Source organism: Leptosomus discolor, chromosome 21 (assembly GCF_034619465.1).
Source record: "Leptosomus discolor isolate bLepDis1 chromosome 21, bLepDis1.hap2, whole genome shotgun sequence".
Lineage (NCBI taxonomy): Eukaryota > Metazoa > Chordata > Aves > Leptosomiformes > Leptosomidae > Leptosomus > Leptosomus discolor.
In genome coordinates, this window is record NC_141411.1 from 3,355,974 (window position 1) to 3,382,003 (window position 26,030).

At 64.3% G+C, this 26,030-nt stretch overlaps 1 protein-coding gene across 3 annotated transcripts in view; it reads left to right on the forward strand.

Annotated features, from left to right (window-relative positions):
- Window positions 1–26,030, forward strand: part of PLEKHA6 (pleckstrin homology domain containing A6) — a 50,551-nt gene that overhangs the window by 10,311 nt on the left and 14,210 nt on the right. Inside the window, exons 4-8 of one of the 3 annotated variants that reach the window (XM_086476585.1) lie at window positions 22,646–22,726; window positions 22,899–23,013; window positions 23,110–23,214; window positions 23,364–23,436; window positions 23,950–24,050. In XM_086476585.1, the coding sequence (XP_086332711.1) occupies window positions 22,646–22,726; window positions 22,899–23,013; window positions 23,110–23,214; window positions 23,364–23,436; window positions 23,950–24,050 (475 nt within the window). Of the gene's footprint in view, window positions 1–22,645; window positions 22,727–22,898; window positions 23,215–23,363; window positions 23,437–23,949; window positions 24,051–26,030 lie in introns of those variants that run through there. The other 2 variants (XM_086476587.1, XM_086476586.1) reach the window with 2 other exon arrangements.

Below are 26,030 nucleotides of genomic sequence, written 5' to 3' on the forward strand. Positions count from 1 at the left end.
GCCATGCGTGCCTGCCGAGCAGCAAGAGGCTGTTGTTCCTCTCCGCCTGCCTGCAGTCACCAGGGACTGGGAGCCAGCGCTCCTCTCCGAGCCTTCCTTACGTAACTGCCGGCAGCGACACCGCGGCAGCTCCGGCAGCTCCGGCGGCTCCGGCAGCTCGCTGCTGCCGAGGCCCGAAGCATCGCGCCAGCCGCTGCCAGCCAGGTAAGGGCCATCGCAGCGCCACGTTGGCAACAGGCATGTGGCTGCCGATGGCCGATGTCTGTGGGGTCACCGGTACCGGCTCAGCTGGCCTGGGTTGAGCAGGAGACGCCTCTCTGAGTGCAGCCGGGGAGGGAGCACCGCTGGTGCCCCGGAGACCCGCGGGGATGCTGTGCCATAGGTCAGGCTCCCAACCGTGGCTGGCGCCCGGCAGAACAGCCAAGACCTGTCTGGCAACGCCGGCAGTACCGGCTGCCTCCCAGCCCAGCCTTGCTCGGCCGGTTCTGCACCAGCCGGTGCGGTGAGCCCTGCGCTCAACCGCTTCCCGGAGCACCGGCCGGGCGCTGGAGCGGTGGAGCTGCTGCACACCCGGGCGATGCGGTGGGTGCGGGGCTCAGCACCTGTCCTGGGGTGCTGGGCCCCCGGGGAGACCGTGCTCAGCGCCGGGTGAGGATGGGGGCTGTGTGCCTGTGGCAGAGCCAGCGCTGGGCAGAGGGAATAGCTTATAGACTCCATCCCGCTGGCATTGCCCACAGCAGCCTCGCACCCCCGGCTCCGGGTTGGGCACCTGGGAGGGTTTGGAGGGATTCGGCCAGGGTGGGAGGTCCCGGCCCCTCCTGTGGTGGGTGCTGAGCTGCAGCTGGGGTTGGGGGTGGGTGGTGCAGTGCCTGTGATCGGCTGGGTTCGAAGGGCTCTGCCGGCGCAGGTGGGGCTGGTGAGGGTGAGCCTGGCTGCCCTCCTGCACCGCCATCTCTGCCCCTCTCTGCGGGTACAGGAGGTGGATTCCCCCCTGGCTTTGCTGGGGTTCCCTTCCAGCCGGTGAGAACCCTTGGCTGATTTGGCGGCGGCAGGGTTGCGTGCTCCTCGGGGCCCGGTGGACGGATGCAGGATGAGGCCGGGGTGCGTGGGGCAGCGAGAACGACTCTGCCAGTTCCCAGCCACGCTGGAGAGAGCAGCTCACGCAGCTTCAGCATCCCCGACCTGCCACGAGCACGGCCGGAGGCAGCTCAGCTCCCGCTCCAGGCCCCTGCTCTCCCTTTTCACCCCCATCCTCACAGTCCCTGGAGTCACCATCGCTTGTCCCTGTGTCCCCCCACCCCGTGCAGCCATCCTCAGGCTGGCTGCAGGGGTCCCACAGCCAGGACCCGTACCCCAAGGCCCTGCAGCCCTGGCAGGGGTTCAGCTCTGCCCTCCCTTGCAGGGGGATGCTGGCAGGGGGGAAGGGAGGTCCCCCAAAGCCCCAGCCCCCGGCCATCTGCTTGATGCACTGAAACTAATTTTCTAGCCTTTATTCTTCCAGAGAATTTGAAAATGGGATTGTACCCTCAGGGCCCAGAAAGCGAAAGCAAAGCAGGAGATATAAATCTGCTGGTTTCGCCTGCGTCTGATTATTTTAAAGCCAGTTGCACGGTGCCAGCCTGCCAAGTCCAGGGGGGCTGGTGAGGGGACACCCCAGCTTGGGGCAGGGTGGGCTGGTGTTCACCGGCTCTTCCGCCGTGCCCATCTCCCTGCAGTGTGTTCTCTGGATCTGCTGTGCGAGCGCAGGATCTTTTTTCCTCTTTTTTTTTTTTTTTTTCCCCCCTTTTTTTTTAAATGCCTGTTTTGTGAATGTGCAAATGCAGTGACCTTTCGTGGGGGCTGCCCGGAGCTCCAGCGCTGGCTGCCGGCTGCTCTCCCGCTTGTCAGGGAGATGAGGGTTACGAGAGCTATGTGCAAACTCCAGGGCCTCTGGGCTCCAACACTCAGTTGCAATCGTGGTGATGAGCTCCCGGAGGGAAGGAAAGAGCTCGTTTCCCATCTCTCACCGTGTGCCTGGAGATGCCAGGCCCTTCACCAGCCATCAACGCTGCTGCTTTGCATCCTGTCCCCGTCCTCCCTGCGTCTCCTCCCTGCTAGCTGCGATCTGTTATTGGCGTGACCTTGTCCCCCGCTGCCGTCGCAGGAAGCTCCGGTGGCAAAACGTCCCCTTCCCCTGTCCCCGAGGGTCCCTGGCAATGGGCAGCCCGGGATGGACTCGTGGTGCCGGGGGGGTGGTGGGGCAGAGCGCTGGGTGCCGGTGGGGAGGGTCTGGCTCTCGCCTGTGACCACCGGCCCTGCACGCTCCTGACGAGCTGTCCCCTTCTTTGGTGGCCTTGGGCACAGCGATAGGGCTGGTGGCCTCTCCAGGCCAGCACTAGCCCACCGCAGATAAGGGCTGTGCCGGTGGGGAGCCAACAGGAATGTTATTTATGTGGTTAAAGTTCACCTGCTGTTAGGAACCGTCCTGGGTACATGCTTACTGGGGCTCTGGGGCGGCTGAGAGCAGGGCTGCCCTGTCCCTGGGGTGGCAGGGTGGCCCCGGTCCAGGTGCCACCATAGCCCTGGCCTTGCTGGGAGTGGGCTCTTGGGGCTGCTCCGGCTCCCAGGAGGATGCTCGTGGGCAGCGGAGCAGCACAAACCCCAACTCCCAGTCCCGTGGGATCGGGACTCTGTGGCAGCATCCCACTGCCAGCTTGAGGGACGGGGCTGGTGGGATGGAGCTGCTCCATGCCGAGGCAGGGCCACTGTCGGTGGTTTTGGGGTGCAGGGAGGGGGGCTGTGGTGGAGGGCAGGGCTGGGGCAGCCTGGCATGGGGCTGTATCGATGCCTCTGGAGCGAGGCAGGGCAGCGGCTGGGAGCAGGATGCCCAGCCACAAGTGGGGAAACTGAGGCACAGAGGCAGCACAGTGGGGATTCAAGCCGGTGACATCTCTCGGGCCAGGTGCCTCCCTCTGACGTGTCCTGTCTCCGCTCCAGAGAGCTCCTGAGGTTTCGTGGGGTGCGTGTGTGTGTGTGTGTGCGCCTGTGCACGCGTGCACGGTCTGGCACCCGGCAGTCCCATTTCCTGATCAGGGTTTGGGTGTTGCCATCACGTAATTAGTCTGTAATTGCTCTGTAATGAGGTAGCAATCCTGCGGCAGGGCTGCACTTAAAAGGGCTTCCCCCCACCCCTGGCTGCTCCCCAAACACCCACCCCCCCGCCCCCGGCATCACACCCCGAGCCCCATCCTCCTCCGCAGGCTGCCGGGGTGGGTGGGCGCCTGCCGTGGGGTCAACGCTGGCTCCCCTCCCGGGAGCGGGATGGAGAGATCTGGGGCAGGATATCCAGATAGAAGGGGGTCTCCTCTGCACTTGCCCCCCTCCTCCCACTCTGCTCCTCCCAGCGGGTAGCACTGGGGGCACTGGGAGGTGGCGTGTCCCCGCGGTGCCCGCGCCAGCCTGGCAGGCTGCCCCGGCTGCTATCAGCGCTGCCTTTCACTCCCTCCTGGCATTCGCCCCGCTGCCTCCAGGGCCCTTTGGGGATTTCCTCTGCCTCGCCCCCGCTTGTCCCCGCTGGCACAGCCACCCCGCTGGAGGGGTCCAGCTTGCCCAGCCCATGCCCACCGTGCCCTGTTCCTGCATGGCCGTGGGGGAAGAACCACCCCACCCCGGCCCTGCGTCCCCCCCAGTGCTGCCGGGTGAGAAGGGGGCTCCTCTCCCTTCCCACTGCCCTGTGGGACTGTTTTCCTCCAGTCCCGTTTAACCCCCCCCTCCACCGCAGCCAGAACGGAGAGTGCCGGGTATTTATAGCCTGGCACGGATGCTGGGAGGCAAAAGTGTGTGGAGCGGGGGGTGTTTTGGTCTTTTATTTTTTCCCAATCCTCCTATTTTAAATGCCAGGCTGGCTCCGCCGGAGGTGGGGGTGCCCACGCACTGGCAGATCCCGTGTGTAGATCCTGGGAATGGGACCCAGCGTGCCAATCCACCCCATCCCCTCCCCTCGCCGGGCCCAGGCATCGCATGGCACTGAGTTCGGGTGGGAGGGCGAAGGAGCTGGGGACGGACAGGCACCAGGGGAGAGCCCATCTTTTGGGGTGGCCCCAAAAGCCGCTCTGCCCCCCTCCCAGGGTGGGTTTGCAGCATCCTCCTGCCCTGGGATGCGGCATTGCCCCACGGGGGATGCTCGGCCCCGGGTTCCTGGCAGCGCAGGCAGGGGTGGTGCAGTGAGGAGGAGGAGAAGTTGTCCGAGGAAGGCTCAGGTGTGTGTGCCAGCCCAGGGTGAAGTCCTTGTGCCCCGTGCTCGCGTCCTGTGGGTTTGTTTTCCTCGGCAGCATCTCTTCTTTCAGGTCGGCTGAGCAGCAATGATTAGCGATTCCGGTTTTTATTGCGAACCTAATGCAGTCGGGTTCTGCGCGCCTCTCCCCTCCGTGTCAGCCCCCCGCCTTTGCTGCCAGGTTTCCCCAGACAAATTGTTTGCTTCAGTGTGTGGTTGGGTTGTTTTTGGGGTCTTTTTTAATTATTATTATTATTTTTTTCCCCTCTCCTCTGAATCAAGTGGATTGTCTGATTTGGACACAGCAAGCAACTGTTGTGTGTGAACGTAACGAATCTTTTAAAACTCATCCAAGTGAGAGATCGTGTGTGTGCCGCCGGGGGCAGGGTCTGGGGGGGCTGTTCGGGGGGTTTGCGGGGTGCAGCACCCCTCGGCCTTGGGGTGCAGCGCTGGAGGAGGGGCTTGTGATAGCAGCAAGTCTGCATGGGGCCTTATCTTATCCCTGGGCTTATCACCAGACATGCTTGTGCTGCAGATAAGCAGGACCTTGGGTTCAGGCACGGGTTGTTGGGGGGGGAACACGGACATTCTGTGTCCCAGCACTGGGGCATGGGTGGGCAGCAGGGCTGCACCGCTCAGGGGGCACCGGTGCAGGGTCCCTCTGCGCCTCGGATCGGCTCCCCAGCGCCTCGGTGTGCAGGGGTGGGAGCACAAACAGCCCCCTGCCCCCGTGGCTGCTGTGCTCCCACGGGCGGGTGGAGGATGCACCTTTCATCTCATGGATGGTGCGGAAACTGGGGCTGCAAACAGCGTGTCAGGTTTGACCCCGTCCCTTCTCTTTAAGCAAAAGAAAGTGCAACCCCCCTCGTTTTTAGGCCAAGGAGAGGACTGTGGTCTCATCTAGCTGCTGAAGTAGAAGTGGTGGATGCAAAAAAACCTGCAGAGGAGCTCCCAGCTTTTCCCCCCAACCTCCAAAATCTCAGTCTGTGCCAGCAGGAGCCCTGGACCTCGCTGGTGGTCTCCTCTCCATTCCCAGGGGATTTATGGTTTGCTGGAAGAAGATGATTTTGGGCCACGTTGGTGTGCACAGGAGGAGCTGGAGAGGGGAGATGTTCGAGGAGGAGCTGGAGAGGGGAGATGTTTGTGCAGAAGTGCTGCCCGGTGCCAGGGCTGCTTGCAGGGCACGGTGGGTGCTGTCCCAGTGGGACAGGAGGTCCCGCTGTGGGGCCAAAGTCCCTCGGGGTGGCCCTGGGGAGGAAATCCCCACCTGAGGCCATCTCATCCCCCCATGCCCGGCACAATCCGGGCTCTCCAAAGGCAAATTTACTCTTCCAAAGTACCTTTGCAAGACTCTGGGGGTCAGGGTGCTGCACAGGGTGGGCCCACCGTGCTGGTGCCTGTACTGGGAAGGGTCCTGCATTGCGGTGGCATTTTAGCGGGGGCTCGGGGGGCAGCTGGTGGCCCTGCCACGGAGGGGAACGAAGGGCAGAAGGTGCCCAGGGAGCTGCGGGCAGCTGGGCTGGGGATCGACGCGTCTCCCGCTCTTCCTCCCTGCGCCCAGGCGGGGCAATAAGAGCTGCGGAGGCAGGTGGCTGGGGCGATGCCCTGCCCGCAGCCGGGGCCTCGCGCTGCCTGCGCTGCCTGCTCGTAAACAGGCTGTTATTGTTTGTGCGCGCCCGGCAGCGCCCCAGGGCCGCTTGTGCAACCGGGGCGGGGAGCTGGCTCAGAGCACTGTGGGGCTCATTGCACCCCAGATGGAGAATCCTCGGCTGGATCCCGCCCCAGGAGCGCAGGGGAGCCCTGGGCTGCGCTCACGCAGAGCCGGCAGCCCCCAGATCCGAGCTGCCCGGTGTGGGGGTGCCGCGTACAGCCGCACAACAGAGAGGTCCTCATGGACGTGCCCACCAAGACCCTCTCCATGCCGCAGAGCGGTTTCACCCCCCAGCTGGCAAAGCAGTTTGGGGGCTCTCCTTTCCCACGGGCAATGCCCAGGACCGGCCCCATGTCCCCGAGCCGGGTGCACCGCACGGCCCTGCTCGCCCCGCGGGATGGAGCTGGGATGAAGCAAACAGCCGTGCGCGCAGCCCAGCCTCGCCGATGGTATGTGGCCGCCCCGGTTCTGGGCTGTGGGTGAGCCTGGAGAACTGGGAAAAACAGGGCAGGGTTTTGTCTTCTTGAGGGTTTTGTCTTCTTGAGGGTTTTGTCTTCTTGAGGGTTTCATCCCGCTGGAGGAAGTGTGGCCGTGGCGGCACTGGCACGAGGAAGTCCCGCGGTGGCACGGCGCGGCTGCGCTCTGGCTATCGGCCACCGTGGCCCCGGCGAGCAGAAGGGGCTCAGCTGCACGACTGCTCGGCAGGAACGGTGATGGGCACCCGCCACCCTGGGTCGTACATGTGGCATCCCTGCCTGTCACAGCGAGGGGGACCAAAATTCTCCGTTCTCGCAGGCACCCCGACAGCTGACCCGGCATGGTGCTGAGTCCCTCCAACCTGTTTAATGAGGTTAAAAAATGCACTATTTGCTTTTCCCATATTTTCGTTTTTAGCACCCAAGTAGGTGGTGCCCAGCCCATTCACCCTTGAGCCATTGACCCTTTCCCAAAGCACGGAGCCCGCTCCCACTGCCCGGAGGCAGAGCTGCCTGGGGAAAGAAAATACACCTGAAGCATGAAGTAAACCACCATAAGACTTAGTTTTGAGCCAGAACCAGCACGTTCAGGGCCAGGACTGGTGGCAGGGTCTCGGGCAGTGGTGGCTGTCCCTGGCGGAGGGCTGGCGGGTGGCTGGCGTGGCCGGGAGCAGCGGGAGTGGCGTGAGAGCCGGCGCACACGGGGCGGTGTGTGTGTGCGAGCGCCTGTTTATATAGGAAGGAGCCAACCTACAGTTTCAGGTTTCAGACCTCGCTTATCACCCGGGCCGTCCCTGCCACGCTCGGACGTGGCGGCTCTCGGAGGCGACCGACGCTTCTCCCCCTTCCTCGCCAGCCCGGGGCTCCCCACCTTGGCCCCCAGCCCACCGCCATCCCCACGGCAGCGCCCGGCGAGCAGGTAGGCTGAGCCGAGGGTGGGTGCTCTGTCCTCGCAGCCTGGCCCGTGGTGGGGATAAGGAGGGGACCGCGAAGGGTGGAGGAAGAGCCCCCAGGGCTGGAGCAAAGGGAATGGAGATGCTGGAGAGGTTTGCAGCGTGCCGGGGCAGCCAGCGAGTCGGGTGTTGCTGGAGGATGGGCTGTGGAGCCGCTGGTGGGATGAGGGGCTGTGGGGAGGGCGGCTTGTGAGCGCAGCCCTGGATGTCAGCGTGGTGGAAGATTTTGCCCCGTGCCCACGGGCGGGCAGCGCGTCCCACCGGGCACGGGCACGGGCATGGCGCGCGGGAAAGCCCGGCTGCGCTCTCCCAGGGGTTAAACTCTTCGCAGGAGCTAAATGGAAGGTGTGGCAGCACGATAAGGCTGGCAGAGCTGGGAGTGGGGCAGAGGCACCCGAGCGAGTACACAGGGCTCTGCTTCCAGCCGGGATGCGGGCTGGGATCCTGCCCGCTGGGGTTCCTGGCTGGGAGGGGTTGTGCCCTGTACCGTAGGTTGGCTCTGAAGCCCGGGGGAGCTGCCGGCCCTGCCCTTAGCTGAACCGGCTGGGGAATAATGCTGCCATCTCCTCCTGGAAGCGCTGCTTAAGATCAGCTCCCCTCCTGGGGGAGAGACCCAGCTGTGTCTCCTGCTTTGTTCTGTTTAAAATGATGTTTTAAGAAAGGCTTTTTTAAAGCAACCCTCTGCTGTACCCTGCTGTACCTTCTGCTGTACCCTGCCATGCCTCCCTGTGCTTTCCTGGAGCCTGGAAAAGCCCCTTCCACCCCAGACCCTCCAGCTGAGCTGCTGCCTTCTCGCAGAGCAGCCGGGAGGGACGATGATACCAGCACCCTACAAGTGGCAGAGGATGCTCCAGCAGTCGGTACCGCAGCCCCTGTTCAGCAACTGGCAGCAGCGCGGGGCTGTTGTAGGTCATCTCTGGTCTGCGGCATGGGATAGCTGTGGTTTCCATCCTGTCACTCTCAGCCATCCACAGGGATGCCTGGGAGATGGGAGTGATCTCCCCACTGCTCTCCAGCACTGGCAGAGCGGTGGGTTTGAAGCTGAGCCTGATCTGGCACCACCCTGCTCCTTCCTCCCCTATTGCGCCAGCGCCAGCGAGTGAAGAGCCAGGCTCCAGTCAGGAGCAAGGTGCTCCCTCCTCGTGGTGGCACGTCCTTCACTCCGTCCTGGTGCTGCAGGGCCACTAATTAATTTTCTGACAATGAGAGACCTTTAGAAGCTTCTGGTAATGCCCAGCATAGTGCAGAGCTGGGATGTCATCTCTACGGTCCCCATACGGTGCCTGCTCTGTCCTGCTGGGACCAGGAGATATGTGGGGAGGAAGAACGCGTCAGGGCAAGGCAAGTCGAGTGGCTTTTTTCCACTGACAAGTTTCCTAAGGTGTTGAGGTTTGTGATCATGCTCCTTTGTCTGTTCCTTTGATTCCCAGTGACTTCTGGGCCAGAATGAGCTGGGAACACTGGTCTCCATGCCTGTGGAGCATCCTCGCCTGACCCAAAACCCACAGGAAAGCAGGAGCCACTGTGCCACAGGCACCTAGCAAAGGGATCTCCCACCTCTCCGGCGCCCAACTGCTCTTCCCCAGTGTATCGGCCCCATCTCTGCCCTCTGGAAACTCAGCACAAGCCTCCGGCTCTTCCCAGCACCGAGCAAACCAGTTCCTTGTAGAGGGCAGCCGCCGCTCTTCCTCCCCTCGACTAAACCTGACGCAGCTCCCCGACCCTGGCTGCCTGCGAGCATCCTCGGGGGGAACCACGCTGCGGGCAGATGCGTCGGCGAAGGGCTCATCCGGGCTGCGCCGGCGGCGGCAAAGGCATCGCCGAGGGCTCTTACCGCGCTGGAACTGGCTCCAGCGCCAGCCCAGCTCAGCGACTCCCGTCCCACCGGCTTCCCTCCCCGGGCACGGCACTGGGTGCGGGGCTGGGGCCGGAGGCTGCATCTCCCCGCCGGGGCGGAGGAAGGGCTGGGGCGGTGTTTATTTACGTGGTGCTGGGGGAGAAGGGGGACCTGGCAACAGGCTCGCTTGCAAATGGGATTTCTGGGAAGTGGAAAGCTGGCGTGCGTTCAGCCTGGAACTGTCCTGATTTCCAATTGGAAACATCCCACGGTGACTAAACTTCATTCAGGGGAAGATCTCGTTCTGCAGAGCCCACGTCGTGCTCCTAAACTTGCCCGCGGTGTTTGCACCATTGCAGCGGCGGCTGCGGGGAAGGGGGACGAGGAAGGAGACGAGGGGCTGTTTGGTGGCACAGAGGTGTTCCCTGTCCCCACGCTGACTTTGCACCACCCCGGGGAGGTTCTGAGGGTCTGTTCTGGAGGGTGTGGAGGGTTTGCAGCTCCCTCTGCTTTTCCCCCAGTGAATTCCTTGCTTTTGCCCTGGAGGTGCCCCCCCGGGGCTGCTGTCGTGCACTAATTAGGATGTGATGGGGAAGATGGGAACAATCAGTGATTCATCGGGAAGCTGTACCCAACTGCCCCGGCCACAGCCCTACCACACCAGGGCGTGGTGGGCTGGAGATAGCAATAAAATCAGGGCCATCCCATCCGAGGGCAGCGAAGCAATTGCTGTGCCCATCCTGGGACTGGCGTTAATGGCTGGGCTGAGCATTTAATGGCTGGTGGAGGAGGCTAATGGCTTGATATGGTAAGCGCTTGCAAATAGCTGAGCTCTCGGGTGGGTATTAATAGGGACCCACCGGGCAGTGTCCAGCCTGACCTGCCCGCCGGAGGCTGTGCCCCAGGACGGCTGTGCTGGAGATGGGAGCTGGCAGGTACCCCGGGGCCACAGGCAGCAGTGCCCGGTACGTTGGTCGGCTGTGGTTTATGGGACCACTGGGATTTGGTGCAGAGTCCTGACGCGCTGATTTATCTCTGTCTCCAGAGACCTGTTCTGGCTGTGTCAGCTCGGCACAAGGCTGGAGGGGGGGGATGGCTGTGGTTCACCCCCCAGGGATGCCCCATGCCGGGGTGGCACCGCTGCCAGAGGCAGGGGCAAGCTCGGCAAAGGCAGTGGGTGCCGAGCCTGTGCCTGAGGTTTTGGGGTGGGGGGGGCTGTGTGTGTTTGGTTTGGTCGGTTTGCTTAAGAACAAACCTCCCGGTTTGGGCAACCTTTGGTTCCTGCCCTGTTTGTACACAGAGGCCGGCGGTACGGGCACGTGCCCTGGCAGCTCTGGGGCTGGGGACTGTCGGTGCTGGGGCCAGGAGGGATCAGTGACATCCGTGGGTGCCAGGCTTGGCTCCTGCCCGTGGCAGATCCCCACTGTGGTAGCTCTTGCCAAGCACTGGGGAGCGCTTTTGGCTGCTGGTGGCTGTGGGGTCAGAGAACCTCAGCCAGCCCCGAGGTGCCCGGAGCTGGTGTTCGCCCCGTCCTTGGGAGCTGTTTGGTGCAATGCACTTGCACAACCGAGGCACACGTGCTGTCGCGTCACAGCTCGGTTACAAGCTGTTCCGAGGCCTGCAAAGGTTCAGGATCAGATCTAAAAATGGAGAGTTTCCCCATATACCGCCATCACACCCATGCCGACGTAAGGGAAGGGTGGCGCTGCATGAGGAAGGCAACTGGGACGGCAATCGCGCTGCTGGGGAGGATGACAGGCTGCCCGCGGTGACAACCTGCCAGCTGGGCCAGGTTCGCCGTGGCACGGGAGGCAGAGCTGAGCGGCTCCTGCCTGGGGCTAAATCCCCACGGGCACACGTGGCCATGCTGGGCCGTCGTGGCCGTCAGACCATGACGAAGCCCTGGGGCGCATGAGCCTCTTTGCCGAGACCTGAGCGTGCTGCTGGCATCTGCCCAGCCTCGGCGCTCTGGCAGGTGTGGGGCTCGGTGCCGGCACCGCACGGCACAGCCGGCTATGCCAGGAATGTGCCGAATGTGTCGGGACTTGACTGCGGGAGGTCGGGGCGCAGAGCAGCCGATGAGTCACTTGGAGAGCTGGCAGCGGCGCGGTGAAGCTCATGAGCTGGGGCAGAGCCAGAGCTGCCATAACCCCGTAACCCGGAGTTTAGCCGAACCCAAGTGCCCGTGGCCGCGCTCTGCCGGGGTCCCGCGGTGACAGCAGGGCCGGGCAGGCTGGCAGCGTCGGTGTTAGCGGAGCAACGCGCCCTATCATGCCCTGCGCACCCTGGGGTGCTGCCTTTACGACTTCATATTTCATCCGTATGAGCGCACCCGTTTGCTAAAGCGCTCGAGTGAGAGCTGCCCAGGGGAGATCCGACAGCGGAAAATCGGTAATTTAGACAAAAACAATCAAGAGCCTCTGCAGGGAGTGGCACAGCCTGCTGCGGCTGATCGAGCCCAGGCTGGGGCTCACCCCACTCCCTGTCCTGGTGGGCTCAGAGGCGAGTGGGAATAGCAGTGCCTGGCTCTGCAGAGCCCCAAGACTCGCTGCCAGCAGCGGGGGAATGCTTCATTTCAGCGCCCTGCACCGGAGCATCTCTGCACCCTGCACCAGGCCCTGCACCCTCCAAGTGCTCCCAGCTCAGGGTGTTTGCAAGGAGCTTGTGGCTTCGTGTCCCGCGTGGGTGTGGGGAATGGGAAATTCAAAAGCCGTGCCCGTATGCAAAGGGGCTGCGCACATCGCGGGCAAAGGGAGCCGAGCCGAGCCCCGCTGCCGACGGGTCTTATCAGCCGCTGTGGCTGCACTTACTTACAGCTCGTTCCTGCCTGTAGTTTTTTTAGCCATTTGATGGTCTTATATCATGATTAAAACCATCCCTGCAGCAGCCCTCCGCTTTCCAGCCTGCGCGGGGTGGTGCCGTGCAGATGTTTGTCCAAGACTATTTATGAGCACTTGCAGCCCGGCTGCCCCCGGGGCCGCAGCTGGGGCTGGAGAAGGCGAAATTTGCTGCGTGTCGGTGTCCGAAAGCCGGAGCTGGGCTGCGGTGCCGGCAGGGTGTCGCGGGCTGTGAGTACCTCCAGACCCACGGGAGCCCAGGGGAGCTGGGATGGGGATGAGGACGGGGATCGAGCCCCTCCTGTGCCCCTCTGCATTTGCAGGGGGACGCGGCGGCTGCCCTGGGCTGGCCAAAGTGTCCCTGCTCCAGGGCTGGGCGCGGGATGCTCCTGGGGCAGCAGGGGCTGGTGACATCGGCTGGGCTTGGGGCTGGGGGGGCGTACGGGTTTGGTCCCCAGGTGCCATCGTGCCCCAGAGCTGTGCATGGACAGAGCACGGCTCCTGGCGACGGCATGGCTGGAGGTTAATCATTCAACCCCTTCGCAGGTTGGGTAACACACCGGCACTGCAGCGAGTTGCGGGGGGGACGGGGACATCTGTCCATCTGCTTCCCAGAGCTCAGACACGGGAAGAGCCCCCGCGCTCCTCCTCCAGCCCCGGGGGCCTGTGGCCCCCTCTCCGTGGGGATGGACACAGCGGTGATCCGGGACAGCCCCGTGGGTACCGTGGCGTGTGGGAGACCCTGGCACCAGGGCGCTGGCAGCACCGTGTGCCAGCTGAGCAGCAGCCTCGGGAGCCGAGCCGGCTCCCGGCGCGGCCGAGGGAGCCAAGAGCTGCAGCTGGGTTGTAAACACGCTCGGATAAAGTTACAGCCATTGATGTTCCTTGGAAAAGCTGCGCGGAGGGAGAGCTCTGGGACCCCTGAGCTGAGAGATCCCATCCTACCCTGCCTCCCGCGGCGAGGATGGGGTGGAGGTGCCTTCTGCCTCCGTGGGCGGCCAGGGGCAAGCAGCCCCCCGTGCCCCGCTGTGCTGCCCTGCTCCTCGGGGAGCAGGGGGCTGCAGGGCTCAGCCCCCCGGGATGAATTCTGCCGGCTGCGCCTGAGGATGGGGGAGATTGGGGCTTCCCTGTGGCCGAGCTGCTTGTGGCTTGGCTGGATGCAGAGGCACATACCCTTAGGGCTGCGTGGGGACGTGCAGGGCTGCTCCTGGGGCCCGAGGGGGCAGTTTGGGGTACATAGAGACATGACACTGCGGGAACGACTGCGGAGCCCCTTGGAAAGCCCTTTGCATCCCTGGCCGGTTGGGCTGCAGTGGCCTGCTCTGCCGTGGTGCTGTTAAAGGGGCTTTCAGGGCGAGCAAAGGATGCCTTCCCATGCTCGTCCCGCGGCGGCACGGTGCCGAGGGGGTTAAGGCTGCCGGCAGCTGCCGTGGCGGTTAATGATTGATATCCACGATGGTCTCCGTGGGCTTGGAAGGAGATCATCTACCCCAGTTCGGCTGTGGGAGAGCCACCGGCTTGGCAAGCGGCGCGGACGGAGGGGATGCGCAGCGGCACTGGTGAGTGCGGGCGTGTGTGCGTGCGTGCAGCGTCGGCACGGAGCCCGGCCATGGCACACGCGGGCCATTGTCTGCGGCCGGTGCCCGGCGGTGGCCGAGAGCAGCCGGGCACCCAAGGGCAGCCGGCGCGGTGGCGAGCGCAGCTGGAGATCGGGCGGGCGTGGAGCGCGGCAGGGCAGGCACCGCGGCGCCCGGCGCCATCGGGATGCTGGTGTGATTATCGTGTGCGATGGGTTAAGCAGGGGCTGAGGATTTGTCCCAGCAGGATTTCCCCAGCGCTGCTGCCATAATCCCTGCTCCTGACCTGACCTGGCTGGGGAGGGGTTGGGGCCGGGTTTGTTTTGATGCCTCGTACCAGCGATTGCTTAGGACAGGTATTTCTGCCCGCTGGAAGTGGTTTTTTAAAGAGCTTAGCAAGAGGTTTAAACCCTCCAGGTCTGGGTCTGGCACGCAGCTCGGAGGCTGCATTAGTGGATCACCTTTGGCAGAGGTGTTGCGGCTGCCCAGGCACCTCCGTACCCCCTGGCTGGGTTTCAGCCCAGCCAGGAGCCGTGACCCTGTTGCCCCATCTGCCTGCAGCCCCAGCCCCTGGGCCGAGGGAAAGGGAAGGTCTGCAGCCCCACGGCGGTTCCAGGTTTGCAGAAGGCTGAGGAGTGCAGGGGGGAGAGGCTGAAGGATTGCATCCTCATCCGATAAACGCTCTTGATGTCTCGTGTCTGCTCACCCGTGCTGGTGCCCCGTGCCTCTCGGTGTCTGCCTTGGTCTGGCTCGGTGTGCCAGCAGCCTCCCCGCTCCCCCCTCTCGCCTCTGAGCCCCGCAGTCTGCGTTTGCATCTGTCCACGACTGATTTCATCCCCGCTCTCTCTCTGGGGGTTCTGCTTCCCCAATCGTGGGCCACCCCATGCCTGGGGAAGGATGCTTGGCCAGTGATGCCGCGGGAGAGCTGCTGGCTCCCTTGTCCCGCATGGGCACGGTGGCTCGGGGAGCCTGGCGATCCTCTGCGTGTGGGGTTTGGGCTCTGTCCACAAGAAGGGACAACAGAGCGACACGGTTAAAGCAGGGCCATGCAGTCAGTGCTGCCAGGGCATGGACTGTCACCTGCTGTGCCCTGGATTTCTGGACCACCCCATCGCATGGCTGTGGCTCTCCCCAAATGTCACCCCGTGCGTATGGGATGCTTCAGCAACCGCCCCTGAACTCTCCGTCTCCCGCAGCAGCACATTTTGGCCGAGCCACCCCCGTGGGCCATGCCTGTCATGGAGCCGGGGTTGCCAGGGAGATAAAACACAAACTCCCGGTGCTTTTTGTGTTTTTCCCTGACCCCAGCTGGAGCGGGAGCGGGGGACTCGCCCTCCCCGCTGCCTGCGACGCTGGCTGCCAGCAGCTGCTTTGTTCTCTGGAAATCCCCTGACTTCCCCCTGCTCCCGGCCATCCCTCTCTGCCGTGTGTTGTGTGTCGAGGACAGTGGGGTCTTCTTCTTACTCTCCCTCCCCACAGACCCTGGCTGGCTGGGATGTCCCTGCTCGGGGCCACCGCCACTCCTGCGCCAGCCCGTGACGGCGGTGACGTTGCAGGCGGGTTGTGGGTGCATGGGAGCCGCCATCCGCCCTTGCCAAGGACTTTGCCCTGGCTCGGCAAGCCCGGCACCGCAGCCCTGCTGCTTCCCAGGCAGATCCAGCTCAGGCTTTTCTGCCTTCCCTCCCGCCAAGGCTCCCACGGGGACTCGCAGGGTTGATGGCGAGCGTGGGGCTTGCAAGAGCGGGTGGTAAAGCCTGGCCTGGCCGCAGCCTCTCACGCCAAAACTCTCCCGAGGTGCATGAGGCAAAGCTCTCCGGGTGGAGGCTGCTCTCTCCGGGTGGAGGCTGCTTGCTCCGGGGAGGCTCTTGCTGGCATCGATGGTAGGTGGGGAGCCGGGGTGCTCCCTGCCTGGGCGCTGCGGTGGCGGCTGACGTGTGCAGTTTGTCACAGGGGTGAGGTGGCAGAGGGGACGGGTGCTCGGAGCAGCCCCCTCCCTCCTGGGGCTGCCGTGGCACCCTCCCTGCAGCACCCAGCACGGATGAGGGCAGGGGGCAAAAGTGAACCTTTGCTTTTGCCTCCTTGGTCCCGTCGCAGAAGCGGCTGCGCTGGAGGGGGAGCGCGGCGGGCGGGCACCGTGGTTAGGGGCGCGGGCACTGCTTGGCTGTGCCACCGTGCCGGCACCGAGCCGGGCGCAGGAGGAGGCTGTGCCTGCGCGGGAGCCTGGGTTCGTTAGCACGGAGGGCTGCGCTGCCTCCCGGCCCCCATCCCTGATGGACGTAGCACCAGAAACGCTGGCTCAGCTGGATGGCGGGGCCGGGATTAGGGCAGGGATGAGGTTACGGAGGAGGACCGGCTGTCGGTCCCTGCTGTGCTGGGAGCAACAGGAGCTGGCCAGCCAGCAGCATGGTGGGGATGGGTCGGAGGGAAACCTCAGTGTGTGGCTCCACACCGTGTTTGGGTGCCCACGAGCCGCTTCCTTCCCAGAGGCTGATCCCACTGCAATTCCAGCAGGCGCTGGGATTTCCAGGGCTGCCGGTTGGCTCCGTTGAGCCCGTGGTGGTGCCTGGCCAGGCATGAGGGAGTTTCTTGCAGCTCTCCATCCTGCCTTCGCCTCCGTCTCCTCTTCCCCTGCAACCTTTCCTCCTTTCGCTGCCCTTTCCCAGCGTTGGCATGTGACTCTTACAAGACCAGGGTGATTTGGAAATGCTGAGCAGTGTTTCCCACCGGGTTGTGGCCCAGGCTTTTGACCAGGGCCGGGAATGGCACAGGATGCCACGGCCAGCTCAGCCCTGCCGAGGGCATGGGAAGTGCAGAGGGCTAGTTTTCATTTCTTCCTTCTTGAGACATCCAACCGGGGGGGTTGAAGTAGCTGCACCGGCGTAGCAGCCCGGGGCCTCGCTCGGCAAAGCGCCGGAGCTGGGGACGGCCCCGTGTGGAGACGCTGGAGCAGCCGAGCTGCTGGCACTCGTCCCCTGGATGCAGCGACTCCGCCAGACCCGCTCGTGCTGCGCCTGCAGAATTTCAGTTAAATTCTTTTTATTTTTTTTATTTTTTTTTTTTCCTATTGCATCTCCAGCACACGCTGCGCCGGCCCCGCAGGGCAGAGCTGAGCCCCGTGCACCCCCTGCGCCGAGCAGGATGGCCCCGGGGGTGTGAAGGGTCTGGTTTATTAGTGTATTATAATGCATTTGCTTTTGCCCTGGGCTCCCCTTGCAAGCAGTTTGCACTTGCTCATCTGAGGGTGTATTTTCTCTGCCAGCCCCCTTGCAGGGGCCGCGGGCGATGGGGTGACCCTGCGTCCCTTCCCATGGGTGCTGAGCGCTGCAGTTCACTGGGAGAAAAGGGTTTTCAAGGGCTCTGTTCGGAGGAGAGGGATGTGGCTCGGGAGGAGAGGGAGAGGTGAAGAAAGGGCTAGAAAAACAGAGGAAGGAGGCCAACGCGCAGGGCGTGTTTGGCCGGTGGCCACGCAAGCCCCTTGCTTGGGAGCCGCCTGGATGCTCGCCCCGAGAACAGGGGTAAAACCTCCAGACGAAGGGTTTTCATTATCACTTCGGGGGCTGGGGGGGGGGGTTGCAGGCAGCCTTGGCCGCCTGCCTCCTCCTCCTGCTGCCGCTGCCTGCCATGGTCCTGGCGTGGCAGAGCCCAGCAGCCACGCCGGGAACTCCTCCACCCCAGCCAAGCCCCCCCGAGGGGCTGGGGCGATGGGGGCGGCAAGGCGCCTGCCAGAGCTGAAATTCGGGTTGAGGCGTGGGAGGACAAGGCGGTTGGATCCCTGTGGCACACAGCCAGCCTGGGAGCCGGAGGGGTGACGTTAGCCTGTGGCGAGCACTCGGAGGGGAGCCCCGTGGCTCCGCCATCGTGCCCCGGTTGGGGCAGCCCAGAGGGGATGGTCAGGCTCCCCGTAGCCCCCCTGCCTGGACAGTCTGCTCTGGATTTTTAGGGCTTGGCAGGCTCTGGCGCCTGGGCGATGAGCCTGCACCTCCCCTCCTCCTCGCCGCCCTCGCAGCCTCCAGATAGCAGCCAGGAGCCCCGACGCCCCGGGGAGGGACGCAGCACAGGACTGGTTCCCATTAGCTGATGTCTGCCACACGTTGAGGGGTTTTAGGGGCTGCTTGGCTACATCCAGCTGGCCGAGCTCGGCTTGCCATCCATTCTTGGAGAGCATCCCCCCGCTGTACCCCACACTAGCCCTCAGCGGGCTTTTTCCAGCCCCCCCTGGTGCATCCCACCTTCCCCACGAGGAGGGATCCCAGTGCAACCGGCCAGGAACCCTGCTGGTATCACCCACCAGCGCTTTGCCCCATGGTGAGGTGTGCTGGGGGCTCACTGCTCCTCGCACCCATTCCCCCAGAGCTGGCTGCAGGCACCTTGGCTGCACTGAGCCCCCCACCCCAGCGTGGGTTGGTGCTGGGAAATCACTCCCTCGTGTCACCATTTCACCTGCTCCTTTCCCAGCTGGGTGGTGTTAACTCTCTCAAACCCTCAGCTGGAGCTGAGAGCAGCTCTACAGCAGCCCACCCTCCTGTTGTCCTGCTTGCTGCTGCTCTGGCAGGGCTGGGTTGCACCCAATGCTGCTCCTGTTCACACCACAGGGTGATGTGGGTGGGGGGTGGCACCCATGCAGTGTGCTGGTGACGGTGGGGGTCCTTGGGCTTTGCTCGGGGACATCCCCCAGCCATGGTTTGTCATTTGCAAGAGTTGGAAAGCTGTGGCCTTCATGGGCTGTGGAAGGGTGGGGGGGAGCCAGGAGGGTTGTCCTCCTGCTCTCAGCAAACTTCAGCTTTGGAGTAGGGGAAGAAAAGCAGCGTTGAGTGAAAAGTTTTGTTCTTGAGTTATTGCATTTATTCCCTTCTCTCGCTCCTTGCCTCGGTGAAAAAAAGCAAGAGGAAGTTTAGAAGATTTTTCTTTGATGTTGGGCCTGAGGAAAAGCACTGACCCTTCTCCCCTGTGGCTCTCCTGGGAGGTCCAGGGGAGCCCCCCACCCCTGAGCTGCTGTTCGGAGCCCTGAAATGTGTCTGCTCGGTTGGCCGGGGGAGGAGGATGCTGTGTCCCTGCCCACCCCCAGATACTAATGCCTGCGAAACAGCCCAGCTGGTGCAGGGAGAACAGCTCCTGCTCCGGGCTGGCAAAGCCGGGGTTGAACCCGGGTTAAAGGCTCCTAAAGCGGCCCCCAACCCTGGCACAACCCCCCCATGCCATTGAACTGGGGTGAGGGGGGGTGAATCCCCCACACTGGGGAAGACGGTGCCTCCAGCCCAGCCGTGGACAGAGGCTGTGGCTCCGACCTGCAGCATCCAGCAAGCCCAGGAGCCACCTTTCCGGCTCCTGCCACGCCGTCCCCCAGTGCTGCCGTCCCCAAAAGGGGCCACAGCTTCGGCTGGCGGCTCCCCTTCCTCCACGGCGCCCGCGCTGGTGGGTGAGCATCGGCTTTGTCACACGGCGGAGGGCTGGCCCGCACCCATGGGACGTTGGGGGACCTTGACCCCCGGCTGCGGAGGCTGGCAGTGATCGAGGAGTAAGTCGCTGCTGTAGGAACGTGGGCGCAGCCAGAGCCGGTGGGTTTGCCAGCGGCACGGACGCCGGCATGAGGTCGGTGCTGTGGTAGGCGGGTTTCTCCGTGCACGCGTGTCTCGCTCCGTGGCCGGCAGTGTGCCAGCAAGGACAGCAGCGGTGGCACCGCTCGGCTCCTCCGTGCCTGGAGAGCAGCTCCAGCCCAGGGTGCCCTAAAGGGGTGGATTTAGGTATTTGGGAGTGGCGATGCCGCTGCGTTGGCACGTCCTCTGCCCATGCTGGGGGACGTGGTTCCCGTCCCTGGCTGCTCCCCGCCCCCCTCCTGGCAGGGACGACTTGTGCCAGGCGAGGAGCAGCGGGAGCATCCCTGAGGCGGGCACTGGGGCTGGGCTTGCCCCAGGCTGACCGACTGGCATAGCTGTGACTTCAGGGCACTGGTTTTTGGGAGGAGCAGGTGAATGATGCAATGGCTGGGAGAGGCCAGGCTGAGCAGCACCGCGGGTCGGCCGAGCGGGCGGTGTCCCGAGGTGGTCCCGGGTGCTGGCGGAGTGGGGACGCGGCGTGACGGAGGCCAGCTGGCTTTCTGTGCTCCGCTTCCTTCTTTGGAGGTTTCTTTGAGATGTCAGCGCTGCCTTCCCTCCCTCCCAAGGCATTGTCATAACAGTCCTGACGTATTCACGTTCGCTTTTGGAGGGTGGGTCAGCCCCGAATCCTGCTCCCGGGGCTCCCCGCTCTTAATCTGCTGGGGGGTGAAGCGTTGCCCAGACTTTTAGGGGTGCTGAAGCCCCCTTGCTGGATGCCCTGCAGGATCTCGTGTCCCCCCTTCTCTGCCGCTGCTGGCTTGTTCCGTGCTTGCGCCCATCCTGCTCCCTGGGATTTTCTCTTGGCGTGACCTGGGGTAAAGACGGCGGCGGGGGTGGAGGGGGAGGACACACACACACACAACACTGGGGATGGTTTGGGGACAGACGCAGGGGGAAGGGATGCAGCCAGTGAATCCAGGGCAGCAGCAGAGCTCATCTCAGCGCCGCCACCTCCCTTGCCGCGACACCCACCCCCCCTCCCTTTCCCGGGCAGCAGCCCCCCCTTGCACACCGCTGCCCTGCCGGGGGTGGCGGGGAGCCCCCCGGCTCCCCATACCTGCCCCTCTCGCCCTTCGCCAGCTGCTCCCCAGCTCTGCACCTGGGCTGGGGGAGGCGGCGTGTGCAGCTCTGCCCTTCGCCTCTCCTCTGCGCGGGGACGAGAGGAGCGGGAGCCGTTTGTCCTCGTCGCCTGCCGACTGGCTGCCGCACACCGGGGCTCGCCAACCCCGGCTGCACCGGAGCCCCCGGGGAGCTCCGCCACCGCTGCCACCGGGAACGCCAATGCCACCGGCGCAGGGCTCGAGGGGACTGGGATACCTGGGAGAGGACAGCGAGCCCCTTCGCCCGCTGCCGCCATCCCCCTGCCCACGCGGGGCTGCCGGCCCCATGGCACGTGCCATCGCCTCGTAGCGTGGCGGCAAGCGGCAACGGGGCCGGCCGTGCCCACCGCGGCTGCCATGGTGGGAGCCGAGAGCTGGCGCTGAGCTGGGTGGGCCCTTGGCATCATGCTGAAGTTTCGGGCAGATCGGCGGGTGAGGTAGGACCCTGGGGTGGGCTGGGGGGGGCTGGGGGGGGGGGGATGGCTGCGGGCAGGCGGTGGTGGGGGACCCTCAGCCCGGGCAGTGGCTGCTGCATTGCAGTGCTTGGGAGGCGAGGTGAACTCGGGAGTTTCTGGAGCGGGGTCAGCCGAGGGAGCTGCTGCCGGGGGGTGGTGGTTTGAGGAGGTTCCTCAGCTGTTCCCGGGGTCTTGCCACATCTGGGGGTGAGGGCAGGCTTGGGGTGGGTGCCAGGAGGTGCCACGGGGGGCTGCAAAGCAGGGTGGGTGCCCTGGGCTTGGTGGCAGCGTGGGGGGAGAGTCCAGCCTGCTGCGGTGCGGGGTTTTGGGCAGGGTTGGGGGGGATGTCCCTGGCTGGGGTTCGGGCGTGCTGGCAGGTCCCGGCAGCCCCCGCTTCCCAGGGCTGGCGTGGTCCGGGTGCTGCTTGCTCGGCGTTTGCACCTTCCCCGTATCTCAGCGTCACGGGGGGCCTGGGACCTGCCCCGGTACCACCACGTTCTGCCCCTCGGAAGTCACCTGTCAGGGGCAAATGGTCCGGGAGCGGCTCCAGCCCTGGGTGACAGAAAGCCCCTTTGCTGCTGTCGGAGCGTGGGCCGGGCAGGCTGTCTCTGTGAATACCTCGTGTCGGTCATGGCACAGAAAAGCCCAGCACTGGGGGGGGTTTGGGGAGCGAGTGCTGCCCCTCGTTGCGGGGTGCATACACGTTGCCCAGGTTTTTAAGGTGACCCCAAGCGAGGGGGAGGGCTGGTGGAGGAGAGCAGATCCGTGGCAGGGTGCAGGATAGGACCTGCAAGGGGGAGCAGCTCTCAGCAGGGCTTTGGGTTTTTTTGGGTAGAAAGCGGTTAATCTCTTCAGAGCCTGGCTGGAGCCCAGGTTTGGGGTGAAGCCTGTGTGGATGGGATGGTCTTGGCAGCCGCATTTTCTTGCTCAAACTTCCCCCGTTTTGCTGACACTCAGAAGTTCAGCAGCGCGCCGGGCTGTTGGCGTGTTGGCTTCACGGGTGGTCGGGGGCACCCGTGTCCTGATGCCCAGCCTCTTTGGAAAGAAGAGTTGTCACAGGGCTGGGATCCGATGCAAACTTCCCGGGATGGAGCCCTGAACCTGGGGGTGCTCCTCGGCCTTTCCTCCTGACACAGCTCCAGCAGTGAGAGCCCCCGGGGAGCAGCGTGTGAGCGGGTTCCCCAGCCGGAGCAGCGAGGTGCTGGGGTGCCCGGCAATACCGGCTCTGCGGGATGGGGCAGGGACACGGCAAACGCTGCCGGCCGAGCCCGGTGGGAGCCCTGCCTCGCTCCTCCCGGCGCTGCCAGGGAGCCCTGCGCTGCCGGTAGCGGCTGCCTTTGGCTGCACCCCAGCATCGCCGAAGCAGCGCCTGGGCCTGATCCAGCTGCGACAGCTTGTGCTGGTGGGTCCTGAGCTGATGGTTGGGGTCTGCGTGGTGCACAGCCCCACGTCGCCAGGTGACCCTGCTCTTAGCCTGACTCGAGGTGTTTTGGCAAACGGCTCTACAAGCAGCAAGCTGAAGGGGAGGGTGTGACATTGGGGACGTCGCTGCAGGCGCAGCCGCTGCTGCTTCTGCAGAGACTTCTTCTGAGCGGGGTTTATGGTCGTGTCTGGCAGAAGTAACGAGGACTTGGCCACCAGAGTCCTCGTTTTGGCTCCCAGCGAGGCAAGCGCTTTCTGGGAAACGCCGATGAAACGCGCTGAGCAGATCCGAAGCGTGGGGTTAGCAGGGGTGTAGGGGAGGGCGATGCTCGGGGCAGGGTGCAGGGAGCCAGCACCGGTGTAGAAGGTGCAGGTGTGGGACAGCAAAGCACCGCTGTCAGAGCAGCAAACGTGCTGTTTACTAAAGGCAAAGGGATTCTGATGGGGGGGACACGGGGGACTCTAACCACCGCCCCACGCTGTCTCTCCAGCCACAATGAAAGGCGGAACACGTTCCTGCACCCAGTGACGGGACAGGTCCCCGAGGACAACTCAAGACTTGACTTGCAAAAGTAGGTTGGCTCCCAACTCCCCTGGTTTCGGGGCCTGGGAGTGGGTTACGATGGGGGACCAAGGTGGGCTGGGGCGTGGGGGGGGACCGGTGCCTGAGGTGGGGATGCCAGGGGATGGCTCCTGCAGGGTGGAGAAACGCAGATCTGCTGACTGAGCTCTCCTGTGCCGCAGACCGACCTTGGACATGTCAAGCAAAGCAGGCAGCAAGCGCCTGGCGACCATCCCCAGCGAGCCCTCCAACCACGCCATGGTATCGGAGGTGCCCCCGGAGCGCCCCGGAGGCCGGGTGGGTGCCCGGAGCCACGCGGCGTGGCAGGCGGCAGCGGAGATGGGGTGCTGGGGGCCCCCCCGGGGACTGAGCAGCTCCTCTCCCCCTCTGCAGGCTTCGCGCTCCTCCCGCAAGGGCATCGCCTTCGGGAAGCGCTCCAATTCCATGAAGAGGAACCCCAACGCTGCCATCACCAAAAGCGGCTGGCTCTACAAGCAGGTACCCGAGCCCCCACCGCGCCGGGTGTGTGTCCCCCCACCAGCACCCCCGGGGTCTGTGCCATCCTCTTCCCGGCCGCCTGCCCTGCAGACCCGTGGCATCGCCCCTTCCCCGGGTGGGTGCTGCTCTCACTGCCCCCTCTCTCGCAGGCCAGCTCGGGGGTGAAGCAGTGGAACAAGCGCTGGTTCGTACTGGTGGATCGCTGCCTCTTCTACTACAAAGGTACGGCAACGCGTGCCCACCCCGGGTGCCCCTCTGGCAGGACTCGGTGGCCACCAGCCCGGTGCCTCCGTGCAAACCCCAGGCTGTCACCGGGCTCGGAGCAGGTTTTGCCAGCGTGGGCAAAGCACGTCGGGAGGTGACAGCCCGCTGGGACGGGGTGGCTGTGCACAGCACCCCTCTGTGCAGGCGTTTTGCCACACTGGGGACCTGAGGGGTTAATGCAGGCGCCTTCCCCGGCCTCCCTGGCAGCTCGCTGGGCTCAGCCCTGGCAGCGAAGCGAGGGCGGGCATGAATAATTGAGCAGGCTGTTGTTGGAGCCATGAAGAGCTGCCGGGGAGCAACAGGCAGGCAGCGGTTTCCCACAGGTGGCCTTTCCACCCACGGGAAGGAGCGTTGGGACCGTGTCCCTGCAGCAGCTCGTGGCTCTTTGCCCCGGGGTGGGGGGGGTGGGTGGGGGGGGCAGTTGGGGTTCCCAGCCCCTCCGTGTGTGTAAACCCTGCGTTCGCCCACCAGATGAGAAGGAGGAGAGCATCCTGGGCAGCATCCCCCTCCTCAGCTTCCGCGTGGCAGCCGTGCAGCCCTCCGACAACATCAGCAGGAAACACGCGTTCAAGGTCAGTGCATGGTTGTGCTGGGGCTTGGAGGGGATGGAGCACTGGGACGGCACTGGGATGGCACTGGGACGGCACTGATGCTCGCAGGGTCCCCGCTGCTCCCTCTTCTTGCTTTCTTGGTGACGGGGTGTGGAGCAAGCTGGGGAGAGGAGTGACTGCAGTAACCCACCCCCCCCCCCCCGGGCGTACAGATCTGCCTTCTGCGGGGGAAACTGAGGCACGCGTGGGGCAAAGCAGCATCTCCAAGGTCACCACTGCCCCCAGGCCTGAGCTGCTCCTGGGCTCTGCCCCTTGGCGTGCACCGCTGCCCCCCAACCCGGGGAGGTGCTGGGTGCAGGGCAGCAGTGCTCTCGGCCCTCTCCCTGCCCCGCTTTCCCCTCCGCATCGCTGCTCCCGGCCAGCCTGTCCCCGCCGGCTCCCAGAGCCAAACGTAGAGAGGTGTCCCCAGCTCCAAAGTCGTCCTTAGCCTGCTTTGACTGGCGTGCAACGAAAAATGGAATTGCAAGGGGGTAGAGACTCGTAACGAGCCGCTGCTCCTCAGCCAGTGCTGCCGGGGGTGCTGGAGAGGAGAGCAGCGAGAGCTGGAGGGTGGCTGCTGCAGCCGGGGCTCCCCAGCACCCATCGCTGGCAGAAGACCTTGGCTCTCCCTCGCTCAGAGTAAGGGCTGAGCTTCCCTGGCACCACACGGCGCTGCTCGGCGTCACCGTGCGCCTTCGGCTTCACCGGCACACCTGCTCGTGCTGCCCGCGGCCGGGGGTCGTGTTTTAGCACCCGCTTGTCGAGGGACCGATGCGCAGGCTGGCTTGCACTCCTGCACACTTGTGCAAAAACCCAGCGTGCCCCTTCCTGCCCGTGAGCGTGGCAGGAGCTGCTGCCCGTGGGCCCCGCAGGGCGCCGCGGAGGGGGTTTTCCAAGCTGAGGGATGGATTTTTGTAGCTGCCCTCCCTTAAACCTGCATTTAAGCTGCAGCTGAGCACGGTTTAGGGGCGAGCGTGGCAAGTAGCAGCAGTGGTGAGGAGCCACACGTGGGTTCTCCCCCATGTGCCCGTGCCAGCGCTGGCAGCTGGCGAGAGGTCTCTGCCTGCGGCTTCTGCAGGTGAGGGCAGAGAAGTGACCTGGAAGTGCCAAAACATCTCTTGGCTTGTGACACCGGTGGGGAAAGAGCCTTGCCAAGCTGCTGCCCACAAACTGAGCTCTGCAGGCGCCTGCCTGCCTTTGCCTCTGCACGCACACGAGGGTTTTGGAGGGTGGCTTTTGTTCAGAGAAGGGTAGAGAGGGTCCCGACGGCTGGGAGAGGTCTGTGCCGCAGCCCCCGTGCTCCTGCCACGCTGCAGCTTCACCCCGTGTTTGTGTTTCCTCCTCTCTCTGCGGGCGAGGATCCCCGGACAGGAGGTCTCTCTTCGTGCCCATCCACCACGCCAGCACCCAGCCACCACCTAGGTAGTACCTTCTTGTGTTTCTGATGCATGCAGGAGGGTGAGGGACCCGCAGGCTTGCCGGCATGCTCCGCTCACCCCGCTCACACTAATCCAGGGTTTGATCTTTCGCTCGGGCCGCGGAGCTTTTAGAGGCCAGGGGGTTGCAGGAGGTGACCCCACGGCTGGGCACGGTGGCTGCATGCTCTGGGGAAGGGGAAACACGAGGGAGGGTTTTAATCAGACCCCCAATTTTTATTTTATTTTGGTTTTCTTTATTTTTTTTTAAAGATACTGAGCCCTGAATGTCTTTCAGGGGGGAAAAAACCTCCTGCTTTCTCCCTTTTCTTCCTCCTCGCTGCCTCCCGTCCCTGTCCACAGAGGGGGAAGGTGGAAGCTTGAAAAAGGCCCTAACCAGCCAGACCTGCCTTCCAGCACCTTCCAGGTGGAGAGTGCACACCGACATCTTGGACCAAAAGCGAACCTTTTTCCCCTCAAAATGTTGTCTGGGCCAAGAAGCCACCTTCCCCCTAACCCTGCATGAATGATAATGCTCCACCCAACG